This window comes from Trachymyrmex septentrionalis, unplaced genomic scaffold, assembly GCF_001594115.1.
Source record: "Trachymyrmex septentrionalis isolate Tsep2-gDNA-1 unplaced genomic scaffold, Tsep1.0 scaffold89, whole genome shotgun sequence".
Classification (NCBI taxonomy): domain Eukaryota; kingdom Metazoa; phylum Arthropoda; class Insecta; order Hymenoptera; family Formicidae; genus Trachymyrmex; species Trachymyrmex septentrionalis.
Window position 1 is genome coordinate 505,191 of NW_017306081.1, and position 14,159 is coordinate 519,349.

Genomic DNA, 14,159 nt, shown 5'->3' on the forward strand with positions numbered 1-14,159 from the left:
GAATAGAATCAATTGTAACGATCTGCTTTCTGATATACCCGCGGCGCTTATGCCAGCACGCATTATGTCAAAAAACCGGAGCACGATAACTGGAGCATGATAATCAGAGCACGATTCGTTCACCGTTGCTCAAAATAATAGCTTAACGTAACATCGTCCGTGCATCTTTATGATTCGCTCATAAAATACGCAGGCGAGTCTCGACTACGTCGATTTCTTGTACGATTAGTAGTAATCCAGTTCGCAGTGTAACTGCAATAGAATAAAGTCAGTGATCGTGGAAAAACGTGACTGTTTATTCGGAAAATATTTTATTCAATACTGATAATTCCCGGTATTTCCTGAATCATCCTATCTCCTTTTACATATTTTTTTAAAATTTCTCAGAACTGAATATTCTAACAATCTTACAACATAAACGTACACAGAAATGCACAAAGTGTATCATTGTGCACGATTCAGTTGGAACAGAATGTATACGCTGGAGATGGTTAAGATCCGTTTCAGATAGAGTTAGATTAAATGTAGCTTTTTTCCTATATTAAATAAAAAAAAGTAAAAGTGCCGGTCACTCAACGTTTTCAAACCTCATTTATAGCCGCCGCAGTTAGTAACATGTAATTGTCACTAGAAAATGCAAGCTTACACAGCCCTCGACTGAGTACAGATGTGTAGCATTGTGTCGACGATAACGGACAATTGCAATGCAATTTGTGTATCCGTATGCACAAAAGTGTTTAGGAATATTGCGATTGGAAAGCACCCATTGAATACGATATTAATAGTCTTACATCAACTTTTTATGCAAAAACGCAACTTATCTGAATAATATCGCAAATCTATTTTCGCCTGGGAACTCATTGGAGATCGGAAAAAGGAAAGATCGTTACAAAATCATTTAGAATCATCATTGTAATTCGTTGTTTGCGCATATTTAATAGGTTAAATCAATTTACTACGAGAATCAAACTTAGCAAACTTAAAACGTAATTATTTTCAACATTTATAATTTATATCTTGCATGTTGTAGTATGATCTTGAACTATGATCCGTTTTTTTTCATGTATCGGTCGTTTGAAAAGTTTTGAGCCTCAACATGAAGATGGTATTATTTATCAAAACCATTCTGATACTATTGTACAATCGTACATGCTTTAAAAGATAACTGTAAACATTGTAGCTATCGTAGACGCTCAGTTATTGACAGTCATTTGTGTCAATGTTTTTGTAAAAATGGAAAAAATCAAATATCGACGATCGCCATAACAAAAATTTACGAATTGTGGTTCGAATTAATTAACTCACTCAAAAAAAAATTTGTTCAAAAAAAAGTTATTTGACTCAACAAAATGCTGCGGTCGAATATGTGCAAATAAATATCAATTATGTAATAACAGCAAAGTATTTTGTTCTATTACTATAACAATTTTAAATTTGACTCAACCAAACTGAGTTATTGCAGATAAAATGTTTATTTAATTTGTTTAATTGTTGAATATATTTAATTGAATAGTAATTTATTTTGATTATCCATTAAATAACATTAATTGAGATAACAAAAGGATATGTGTCAAATAAAAAAATATAATAGAACAACCAAATTTATATAATATTTAAAATAAACACATATCATTAACGCTCAACTCTTTTACAGTTGAAATTTGTACACACTAATATCATCGTGAAATTCATGTATGTTTTATTTGCTTAAACGTCGTAGTGATAAAATAGAAAGTAGATTGAACTTTATATTTATTTGATGTGACACAATATTTTTTTTTAATGAAGTGAAATATTTTGAATAAAGTAAAGAACGCCGAACGGTCAAAGTTAGATGTTACGAATATAATAGTGATAGCGCACCGATAATTGTCGGACTTTCGATACAATCATTATAAAACGTTTAATAATTCCCTCTAAATAAAACCCCTAAAAAACGGAAAGAAACTTATTGCGAAAAAGATTACCTCAGCTAGGATTCGAACCTGGGACCTCTCAACTTGCCGGGAAGAATGTCTTAAACCGTTAAGTTTCTTTCCGTTTTTTAGAGGTTTTATTTAGAAAGGGGTTATAAAACGTTTTATAATGATTGTGTTAAAAATCTGACAATTATCGGCGCGCAATCACATTTGGAACAAAAAAATTGATTAAATATATTCGTAATATCTAACTTTGACCGTTCGGCGTTTTTTACTTTATTCGATTTATTCATATACGACCGTTTTTCTTGTAATGAAATATTTTGATTATCTCATAATAATTTAAGTTGGACAAATTATCTTTCTTGTTCAAATATTTATGAAATATATTGAGTGTGAAGACGCCTTAGTTTGGCGAAATATTTGTTTCTCTTGAAAATCATTATAATTAGTTTAACATAAAAAGTCTTGTCAAAAACTAACGAATTTATTTGATTAACCGTTATATTTGATTAACTTTAACAAAAAAAGTTTTTTTTGTCATTGCTACTTTTATTTTTCCAGTTTAATTTATTATTTACTGATTTCATATACCTATATTCTTTGTCTTATCAACTACAATTAATTATTGAAAAATGCATCGCATCGTCGCGTCGCCGAGAAGAATTCAATTTTATTTAGTTGACAGGACTACTATCGTTTGGAAGTCTTTAAGATTTGAACCTACGATCCTTAGAACGACAGCCTAAAGTCGCGGTCCGATTGTTCACGCTCACAATGCTTAAAAATCATTTCATCCTTATTGTTTGTCAAATGTTAAACGAAGACAAATGATGCTTATGAGCGTTGTCAGCATGAATCGGATCACGGCTCAATACACTTACGCTAAGTTAATCGCTTGTGATCGAGTCATTGTCAACGTTACTTATACCTCCTATTGTAACCATTATTAATTTCATGCCTCTGCTGACAATTTAATATTAGTATTTGAAGAGATTACATGGAAACGAAATAATACGCTGGTATTTATTCACTTAGTTAGGAAATGATAATGACAAAGCGATTGTCGTCTGTCTCGAGAGATCGTAGCGGACGTGTTTCATCTCGCTGCGATCTGATCCCTCACTACACTTTTCAGTAATGTTTTTAATAACAAATATTCAACATGCAGTAAAAATAATTGTACATTTGAAATAAATTAATAAATATTATATTGAAATGAATTAAAAAATATTACACTGATAGAACTGATTTTGTTCATACTTCATTTTATTTTTATAAGTCAACTACATGTTTTGATCTTGTCAACTTTTAATCAATATCATCTATTATATAACAAAACATGTGTGCAAAAATAATATAAGATCATTTAAGTCAAACAAGATATTAATGCAACAATTTTTTTATTTAATTAAACTTAATCGTAGTCTATTTACAAACAAATTGTTCAATATTAGTTAATAAAAATGATTCAATTTTATTTAGTTGACAGGACTACTATTATTTGAAAGTCTTTAAGAAAAATCAGTTAACAGTATCGTTATATTGATTTGTGTGTGTGTGTGTGTGTGTGTGTGTGTGTGGATAGTCTACTCCATTTATATCAGTCAACTATGTGTTTATATCAGACATATAAATATATTATTGTTTTAAATGCAATTTCTTTAAATAAAACTGCGTTTGTATTATATGAGATAACGTTTAAATTATATATATTCAAGATAAACAAATATTTTGTCAAATAAATATTCTACACTGTATAGAAAAATTTTTAAGTAAGACTGACTCAATTCATCATTAATTGAAGTATATGAGAAATTTAAATATTTAACTGTATATTTTGGAAGAAATATTTTTCAGAAAAAACAATATAATTGTTTATTAGTAAAGTTATTAATGTTGGGTTGACAATTTTTTGGACTAATGTAAATAACATATTAACAATGTCAAATTAATATTTATTTACTCACAGTAAACTATTTAACTTTTCAAAGCCACTAAATAATTCTAATTATATTTTTTTAAATGAGTGAATAACTCACGTCAAGCCAAATAAAGTTAGTTTTACTTTGAAAATAAATTAGAGTTCAATTAACACTATTTAATCAAAATTACTTAGCAGTTTTGAAAGTTAAGATGTTTAGTGTGACTAAATAAACGTTGATTTGACATTGTTAATATTGTTTATGCATTATCAATTTAAAACTGTTGATCCAACATATTAATGGCTTTTATTTTCCAACAAATAATTAAATTGTATTTTATGAAAAATGTTTTTTCCAAAATTTATGCACAGTTAAAGTAACTAAACCGGAAAAAATGTATACTAAATTGATTAATTCATATACTGTTTATAAGAAGACGTTAAACACTATAAAATATCAGTATACGTTTACTTTTTGAAAAAAAAGTAAAAAAGCGCTGTGGATACATGCTCTGCAAAAAAAATTATTAATTTAAAATATGATAAAACTTAAATGATACGTATTTTTGTATCTATTATAGTTCCATAAATAAAACATTTATTTAATTTGAACGATGCGTATTGGATATATAAAAGATTTTATATCAATAACAGGCGCTAATTATAATATTGTTACCTCACTCAATCCAAATCATATATGGACCTTGATTAAGAATAAATAATATCAACTTAAATAATATCTGTATCTCATTTAAAAAACTAAGACTTATTTTTGTATATTTACCATCAAGTTAAAATCCTACAAATAAAAATTATACTTAATTTGGCAATACGTATCAGGTAGGTATATGAAAGATGTGATATCAATAATGAGCGCTAAATTTGCCACCAAGTTAAAATCCCACAATTAAAAATTATGCGTAATTTGTATGATACGTATCAAGTATATTAAAGATCTGATATCAATAATTAGTGCTACATTATAATCTTTAAAAATTGTAATTAAACGTAAGTGATGTATTGAAAAAAAAAAGTTATATTCATTAAATGTAAAATTAAAAAGTAAGACCCAAGTGGTACTTCACTATGTTACATGTTATGTATTTTTTAAAATTCTCATTGAAAGTCTTTTTATTTCAACGTCTCAAAAAATAGTAATAGTAACTTTAATTTTTCCTCAAAAATATTTTCATTTAAAGTCTTCCTGTTTCAACACAAGAAATAATAGTTTTAGTTTTCTCCAAACAACATATAAATTTAGTACACATTTTTTTTCCGAAGAATCGAGAAATATGCACTCTTAACGCCTTTTTCTCTGCTTTTTTTAAAGGGTAAGTTTTGTACTGATATCACACCTTTTGTAGTGTCGAATGCTTTTATATAAATTCATTTCTAAACTTAGTGCAATTTTTTCTCGCAGAACATGTTATTTCCAGCACTACTTTCCCTTTTTTCCAAAAAGATAAATTTATTTCATGCCTTCTATAGTGTTTAATGTCTTTTTATAATATGATGAACGTTGTACATAATGTAACTCAAATGTCTTTTTAGTTACATACTGTATAATAGTTATAAGAAATACAATAAGGTAACAAGCACCAGAAACTGTCCACATCAAAACATATAAAGAAATTTGTACTGACATATGCAACCTCGCTATTAATAAAATAAATATCTTTCGCAACAAATGATTTATAAATCTTGTAAAAACTTAATCTTATAAATCCTACAAATTAGAAACTAACCAATGACAGCCATCAATAGTCGTTACATTCTTCGGAGAGATGGTGGTCGGATTATGATTGATCAGTTTTGTAATTATAGATGTGATCAAACCCGATTAAAATTTTCATAAACAATACAAAACGCCCAACGTCATAATGAATTTAATTTGAATGCTACAATTATTAAAAAAAAAGGTTGAATGATGAAATATAAAAAGAAATTACAATGATATTGCAATACTGCAGTTATATGTGGTACATAATTGATACTTATATACTAAAGTAATTCAACCTTAAACCTACACCGTGTAATCGCTTTTCTAATCGCAATGCACACATTACAAATGTAAAACTTCAACCTATACTTAAATCTAATTTCTTTCTTTCACAATTTAAGAAACAATTCGCATAATATAGCATTTAGGCCCAGTTCCACAATTCACGGTTAACCCTTAACCAAGTTCAATTCATTTCTTATCTCTTTTCAATCCTGAGAATGAAGAATAAGTTGAACCTTGTTTGAGAGTTAACCGTGATTGTGGAACCGGGCCTTAATTGCGACCTTATATCAGAACTTGAGCATCTTAATATTATTTAAGATTAATCTATATTATGTGTTATTTATTCTCTCCTGTGACAATATTGATAAAGATATTTGTAAAAGCTGCGTATTGCTAAGAAAACAAAGAGAATAAATAACAATTGCACAATAATATAACGGTACGCTCATATGAAATGCAATTATTATTAATTGTGATTTTATACGAGAACTTGAGTATGTTAACATTATTCAAGATTAATGCATATTATATGTTATATTATATTTATTCTCTTTTGTGACAATATTGATGAAGACGTCTGCAAAAACTATAAAATATTAAATATATAAGTATATACTTTATATTGTCGCAAAAGAGAATAAATAACACACAATATACATTAATCTTGAATAATGTTAGGATCAAACTCAAATTCTCATATAAAATCATAATTGAATGCTATATTATGCAAGTTTCCTAAATAGTTTATTTTACTTATAAATATTTCGAATTTTGCTTGCATGATTTATTTAGGATATATAAAGATAATAGTTACAATTGATGTAAAAGGGTATTGTTATGTATTGTGCAATTTGATGATAATGAATCACAAAAAAGAATAAACACATATAGGTTTATATTATGATTTATCTTATATCATGTCTCATGCTACTCCCTTTCAACAAGCATCTTTAAAGCTTGCGCCGAAAAAAAATTGAAATGCTAGCGCTGGGTCGCTACGCGTGCACATTTTCATGTTTTAAAGTCCTGTCACAAAATTAGAAAATATGATATCTTTTGGGCAAAGAGTGAAAAGGTCTATTCGGATGAAGCATTCGCATAATTATGATCGAACTTCACTTGTAAGTTCGTTTGATCATGTAATTATGCTCCGCTTCGTCCAAGTAGAAATGTAGTTGTTTAAAGCAGATAATTTTGTGACGATATAATCTTATTCCTTGTGAGGTAAATGTAGCAAGTGTTTAAACATACATGTTTATTGCCTATATACTCGTACATGTATAACTATCCATACATAAGAATATCTGTGTATAAACAAAGAAGGAAAAGAAAAAAGAAAAAACTCTTATAAAGATGGCGCTATTTATCGATTCAAAGTAATCGCTCGCGAAATATTCGTCGAAGACATGGAGAACCTATTGTAAAAGTTTGCAAAAGTATCAGAGTTCTGAGACCAACCAGCGGATTTTCGGATGTTTTTAATACTAATGCCTCTGCGAGCAACTGCTGAAGAGCTAGCATGGCATATCGTATGTGTAGAGGAAATTGAAGTGTCGATCCCTCCTTTGGAGAGGAGACCCTCCTACGATCCGTTCTAATCCATCGGTTTTAATAAATTAAGTAGAAGCTTCCTTATGGATTTTTTAAAGGTAATGAAAAGAACTGATGAGGCATCCGATAAAAAATCTGCGGTCCTATCTGTATATGAGCACAGAAAGGAAGTGATTGATAACACGGGCTGGTCTCCGAAGTGGTGAAAAATCATCACGAGTTGCATATAATATTGGTCTAACAAGTCGACAACAATCGGCCGTTGAGATAGTTGAAAAGTAGATTGATGATGAGTTGCAGTAAAAAATGTCTAGATACTTGTTCGCAATTAATTATAATTTTTAGTTGTTATACAGTTACGTAATTATTAATTGTTATATAACAGATATATAAGGTTGGCAAGTAATGCGTTACTTGTACTGCCGTTATTTTATGGATCGTTACCTGTTATAATAACGATTTAGTAACGACATTGTGAATTTTTTATGATGACAATAGTAATATCGGAATTAAAAAAGATCGTTATTTGTAACTGGTTCAAAAAGTCAATCATTCACTGAAAAAAATAACTCCTATAAAAATAAGGACGATCACCCTGATCACAAATTACAAACTATATCGCAAACATTATTATGAATTATTCAAAAACCGGTTCTCGACATTTTTTTGGCTAGTCAATGTCATACACAGTGAGTCACTTCTAGTTTCAGTCAGTATTATTGAAGCCCACAAATGAAAAATTTCTCATTGGAACGTTAATCAATTCCATGAGAATGAAAGTTGGAAAGTAATCAAAAATCATGCCAGAAAGACTCATTATTGAATACGAACGACACTGACTCAGTGTCAGTTTGAAGAGAATTGGAAAAATCAGTTGTAAAAACTTTAAGCAGACATATTTCAATACTTTTTCTACAAGTTTTATGAATGCAGTGAATTGCATTTAAATTGTTTGCGCTCAAAAAAGTTTCCTACAGAGAAAATAATAAATAGTTCTCTAAAGTAAATAATATGAAAGCATCTCAAGCAGGCATAAAACGGACGTTATGAGATTTAAGGGAAAACACAAATTGGATGTTCCATTTAAAAAAATTAATTTTACCTTGATCCGATCTTGGCGATGCTATAGGACAAGTGAATAGACCTTTTTAAACTTTTATCTGGAATATTTTTTTCAAAAATGCTTTACTTTTAAAATATTCGACTGTTTCCAGACTTTTAACACACCCTGTATGTATAGGTGTATATATATATTTGTATATACAATGTTAAAAATTTAATAGCGCGTGCGAAGCGCGCGCCTGTTGTGTTCTAGTAAATACAAGAAATGAATGAAAGATGATGGATAAAAAAAGATCACTATTATTAAATTTGAAATTGAAAACGTTCTGACGTACCTTAATCAACCTCGATCAAGTTTGGTCATCACTCCAGTATCCTCTTAAAACTCAACTTGGAGGGCTCATTTCACATGCAAAATGCTGCGCTCCTTATATTCTTTTCCAGATGATTCTTACTTACGAGTTAATGTATCTCCGTGATCCTCTGTGGGTAGAGATGCATAATACTCATGGACGAGTGATTTTCGTGATAATATTTTGTTAGCAACGAATTATGATTAAAAAACTTCATAGCTTGAAAAGATAATATACAATGGATGGATATCATTACACATATTTTGTTGCCGTCATATTTTCATAACGCGGGATCGAGAATAGAAGTAGTGATCACAGGGTCTTAAGTTGTAGAAAATTAACCAATCACAGTCACAAATATAAGAAGAATAATCAATGATTAATAGAAATCGTAGGGTTTTCTAAAACCCTACGATTTCTATTGTAGATTCCGTATAATGCTCATAGTGGAATGATTAATCGTTCCTTGTTGCTGTCATTTTGCCGATGGCATATCCTACTGCTATTGCTAACCGTTTGTTTTTAAAATTTCGTCAACTGATTGCATGCATAAGCAATTATATTGCTGCATTTGTACTATTTTTATGTCAGCAAATGTATGTATTATAAATATGTATAAGACAATTCATCAATGCATCAGTTTGTTTAATAATGTACACTAAATTACGCTTGATTATTTTGGTATTAATAAAAGATATTTTTGTCAAATTAAATGTAAAGTTGTAAAAAAACATTAATAATTTTAATGATATTTTGCTATAGATTATAGAAAAATGGCAAATGATCGTTTAGATATGGTAATATTTGGCGCCACTGGACATACTGGAAAATATGTAGTGAAAAATGCAATCTATATGTGTAAGGATCAGAAAATGAAATTCGGTATTGCTGGTCGTAGGAAAGAAGCTTTAGACGCAGTTGTTAAGGAATTTGCCTCAGATATTGGTACATTTAAAACTTAAAACTGATTATTCCAATTATAATAGTAAATTACTTTATTTATTATTTGCAAATGTTATCATATTACATATATTTTATTAGTGGATGTGCCTGTTATTCTGGCTGATGTAAAAGATGAGGAATCTCTTAAGAAAATGACGGCGCGAGCAAAGATACTTGTCAATTGTTGTGGTCCATACAGATTTTATGGAGAACCCGTTGTCAAAACATGCATTGCTACTCGTACTCATTATGTTGATGTCACTGCTGAAGAACAGGTAATTCAATAACGTTTATATTTATAATATAATAGTACAATGATCGATTAATGATTTTTGATATCTTTATTATTTTATTAGTTTATGATTGAAATGGAATTAAAATATAACGAAGCAGCAAAAGAAGCTGGCATTTACATAGTAAGCGCTTGCGGCTTGGATTGTATTCCTAGTGAGTTGGGAGTTATTTTCACGCAACAAAAATTTGAAGGAGAAATGAATGCTATTGAAATATACATGAGCATATTAGCTCCTGACAAGATAGGTCCGATTTGCAATTATGGAACTTGGGTAACTTTTGTACACAATCTAGCTTATGCAAAGGAACTACCTGCATTACGCAAAAAATTATATCCTATTAAGTTGCCTGAATTCGTACCGAAATTAAAATCAAGGTACATACGATTCTATATCTCATATGTCTTGCATATATTCATAAATCATATTTTTTTCAACTAACAATGAGTCAAATATAAATAAATTTTCTATGCGTATTAAATGTTTAGACAATGTGCAAGTTAGTGCAATATTAATAAAAAGAAATAGTTATTATAAATATATAATAACTATGAAGCAGCGTTAATAATTCCATTTATTTTGCAGAAGTGTATTGCACCGTAGCGATGTTTCTGAAGGATGGTCCGCACCATTTCCGAGTATCGATCGTTCAGTAGCTCTTCGTACACAGCGATTCTTATATGACAAGTATAAAGAGAGGCCTGCGCAAGTTCAATTTTATGTTACATTGAAGTTAGTATGATACCGATAGGAATGAATATTGACAAATAATTTTTGTTAAATTCTGTACTTACTCTATTAGATCTTTCTTAAATTCTGTATTTACTATTAGATATTTCTTCCAATTCCTGATGATGGCCATTATCGGTATGTTTATGTTAGTTTTGTCTCGCACAGCATGCGGTCGTAATTTACTTCTAAAAGTATGTGTGCAAATACTTGCTCAATTGTCAAAATTATTCAGATAATACAAGATAATAATATGCGATATTTGCAGTATCCGACTCTGTTTTCATTGGGTATCATAAGTTTGGATCTGGAAGTGCTGAAACCGACATATTTTTCTGTTACGTTCAATGCTAGTGGATGGACTGAAAAATTGGCTGAACCTACCGATCAACACGCAGATCCACCTAATAAGAAAGTAATCACTAGAATGTCTAGTGATTCTACCGGATATGAGTTGACTAGCATCGCAGTGATCTTATCGGCAATAACAATTCTAAACGAAACTGACAAAATGCCTGACAAGTTAGTAAATTATTAATTACTTATCAATGTAACACTTATGTCTATTGTAGTCATTTTTTTAAATTTAAAAATTATTTACTTATAATTTGAGATAATTAATGATAATTGAAAGACAATTAGTTACATGTTGAATTTTTATTTTTTATTTTTATGTATTAATATTTTTACAGCGGAGGAGTACTTACTCCCGGTGCTGCGTTTGGTAAAACATCTCTGATCGAGAAATTGATAAAACATAATATTAAATTCGAGGTGATATCGTCTACGGAGAAATGAAGATAAAAAGATTGTATTTAATTCTGTTATATACTATATTTTAACACATTTTATTTTTACGCTTGATTTTGATATTAACATTTGTTGTGGTTTCGGATAAACTTTTATTTTATACACTTATATTTCACAATATTTCAACAGGAAGGTATTTATAAGACATTATATATATATTATAGTTAGTGAAGTTTAATAAAGATTATTTGTAACATTAATTATTATAGATTTTTACAGATATATGGATTATATTGCCTTATATCTACTCAGAAACAGAACATTAATATTTTACCAAATATATTTAATAAATTTCATTCCAGATTAAATTTTACAGTAGTAATGAGGGGTAAAAATTAAATTTCTTAGATTTGACTTTAATAAAAAATAATAAATTATTATACAATTGATATCAACTTACATTCTCGAGTAGGTATTTAAATTTCTTTTAATGCCATTCGTCATGCCGTAAAGTAGGCATAATCATTAACTTAACTGACAGAGTATTATTATTATCATCACAGCTTATCAGTGTTGGAACATATCTAGATAAAAGTATCTAGATACTCTAGCTATATCTATATGCATTATCTAGATCCTTACAGACGGAGATACCTGTATCCGTATCTATAGTTATTTTTTGATATTTTTTAAGTTTTAGATACATAAGTAAATATAAGGTACTTATATATTTTGTTTTATATCATATTGGAAACTTAATTTTTTATTACTGTACTATAAATTATCTTCCTTCTCTAATTCTTAACTTTATACAAGATTATTTTATTTGTTTCATCGCTCGGGAGAAAAAAAGTTTTACAAAATTATGTAATTTCATATTAGTTATACAAAATTATATATAATTATACAGAGTGTCTTCTACGGGATCGCCTTTCATGAGCTGATACAGCGAATCAAACTGAATCGAAAAGTCCTTTACCATTTACAAGCGACCACGACTGATGGGCGTATACTTGGTAATAGTCCGCGCCGATACGTGCTTATTTAGTGATATTTAAAAATTAATATCTCCTAAAGTATTGAAAAAGTTGTAAAATAATAAAAGACTTCTCAACTCAGTTCAGTCCGCTCTACTTGTACGCTCTTCATAAGAATAAATGATTTCGTAGGTCAGGAACATCTTACTCAGCAAACACAAATACATAACAATTATATTACTTCCATATAACAGAACATAACAAATAATATAACGTGTATATAATATTCTACGTCCGCGTTAGTTGTAATTTCCCACTTATGAATTATTACAGCTATATAATATAAATATAACTTGTAACACTTAAGATGTTACATAATAGCCATATAACAGTTTCATAATTTGCTACATTGCTTATTGTTATAAAACTGTAACGTGATTGTTATGTTGTTATACATTAAGGCTCCTGACTGAGTTGCGGCGGCCATGTTGGAATCGTGATGTCAGAAGCGAGGAATGACATGTTAATTTATGTTGTATGTCATTTTTAAATAAAGGCAATTTTAGAAAAAACGAAATGACGAGATTGCTTTAAAACACTTGTAAAAATCGATAAAAATTGTCCTTTCCTGCCTTGATAGTCAGTGAATAATCATAAAAGGCACGTAAAGTGAGCCTATATTCGGGCAGAAACACACGGTCTGCACTATTGAAATGAGTAAAATATATGCTTTTACATACAAAATTCCAAGATAACTTTAGTTTTCATCGATAATTACGACTTTGATAAGTACGAAACAAGTCAAATTTTCACAATTAAGCAAATAATAACGAAATAACATGCAACATAAATTTCGTCGTCAAAACATCACTTTTCCATGCCTACAAATTCAGCCATTTATTGTGATGCGGCGCTGTAACACACATACAAATACGAGTCCATGTATGTGTTTTCGTCGTAAGCACGAACGAGACAGCGAGCTCTTTCTCATACTAGTCGCTTATTTCAAGCGACCGAAAATGCTTTTTCAACAATCTCGGCCGCTCGGCGATCCACGGCATTGATAAGGATCATTCTAAATAACATATAAGTTTTAATAAATTGTAGTAGTAGTGTACACCTTCCATTAATCCAGAATAGTATAAATCATGTTAAAATGCAACAGTTTAGGAGATATTTAGAAGTGAGAACAATCATTAGTTTAATTGATAGAGTTCTATCTTTGTCCTACCCTATTTACCATCAAGAGAATTTTGAATTAATAACACAAATTTTTTTAAATGGATATCCACTGAAACATTTTTTCTGAAATCAAAAATAGGTTGTCAAAAAAATTTAAGCAATGGAATGACCAGGGTAACATACCTACGGATAAGTCAACGGACAATAATGAAGACAAAATTAATAAGTTTTTCGCAATCCCCTTTTATTGGAAAAGATGAAAAAATTTTTTAAAAAAGATTCCTTAATACACATGGCATATAAAGAGATTAATAATCTTAGGAAGTTCATCAGGGGTCATAAAGACGTTAGTTCCAAGCTACCTCATACAGACATTGTATAGATAGACATGTAAGATTGATTGTCGAGATTGAAGCATCATATGTGGGCCAAACAGGTAGATGTTTGAAAACACGCATAAATGAACATAAAA

The 14,159-nt window shown here is 29.5% G+C and overlaps 1 protein-coding gene across 7 annotated transcripts in view; it reads left to right on the forward strand.

Moving 5' to 3' along the window:
- Positions 1-11,726, forward strand: part of LOC108755595 (saccharopine dehydrogenase-like oxidoreductase) — a 16,426-nt gene extending 4,700 nt beyond the window's left edge. For 5 of the 7 annotated variants that reach the window (XM_018498705.1, XM_018498707.1, XM_018498706.1 and 2 more), the window contains 7 exons: positions 9,577-9,759; positions 9,856-10,031; positions 10,113-10,426; positions 10,635-10,781; positions 10,882-10,972; positions 11,047-11,300; positions 11,471-11,576. In XM_018498705.1, coding sequence (XP_018354207.1) covers positions 9,588-9,759; positions 9,856-10,031; positions 10,113-10,426; positions 10,635-10,781; positions 10,882-10,972; positions 11,047-11,300; positions 11,471-11,576 — 1,260 coding nt within the window. In that variant the 5' untranslated portion in view covers positions 9,577-9,587. Of the gene's footprint in view, positions 1-9,576; positions 9,760-9,855; positions 10,032-10,112; positions 10,427-10,634; positions 10,782-10,881; positions 10,973-11,046; positions 11,301-11,470 lie in introns of those variants that run through there. The other 2 variants (XM_018498709.1, XM_018498710.1) reach the window with 2 other exon arrangements.
- Positions 11,727-14,159: the final 2,433 nt, after the last annotated feature.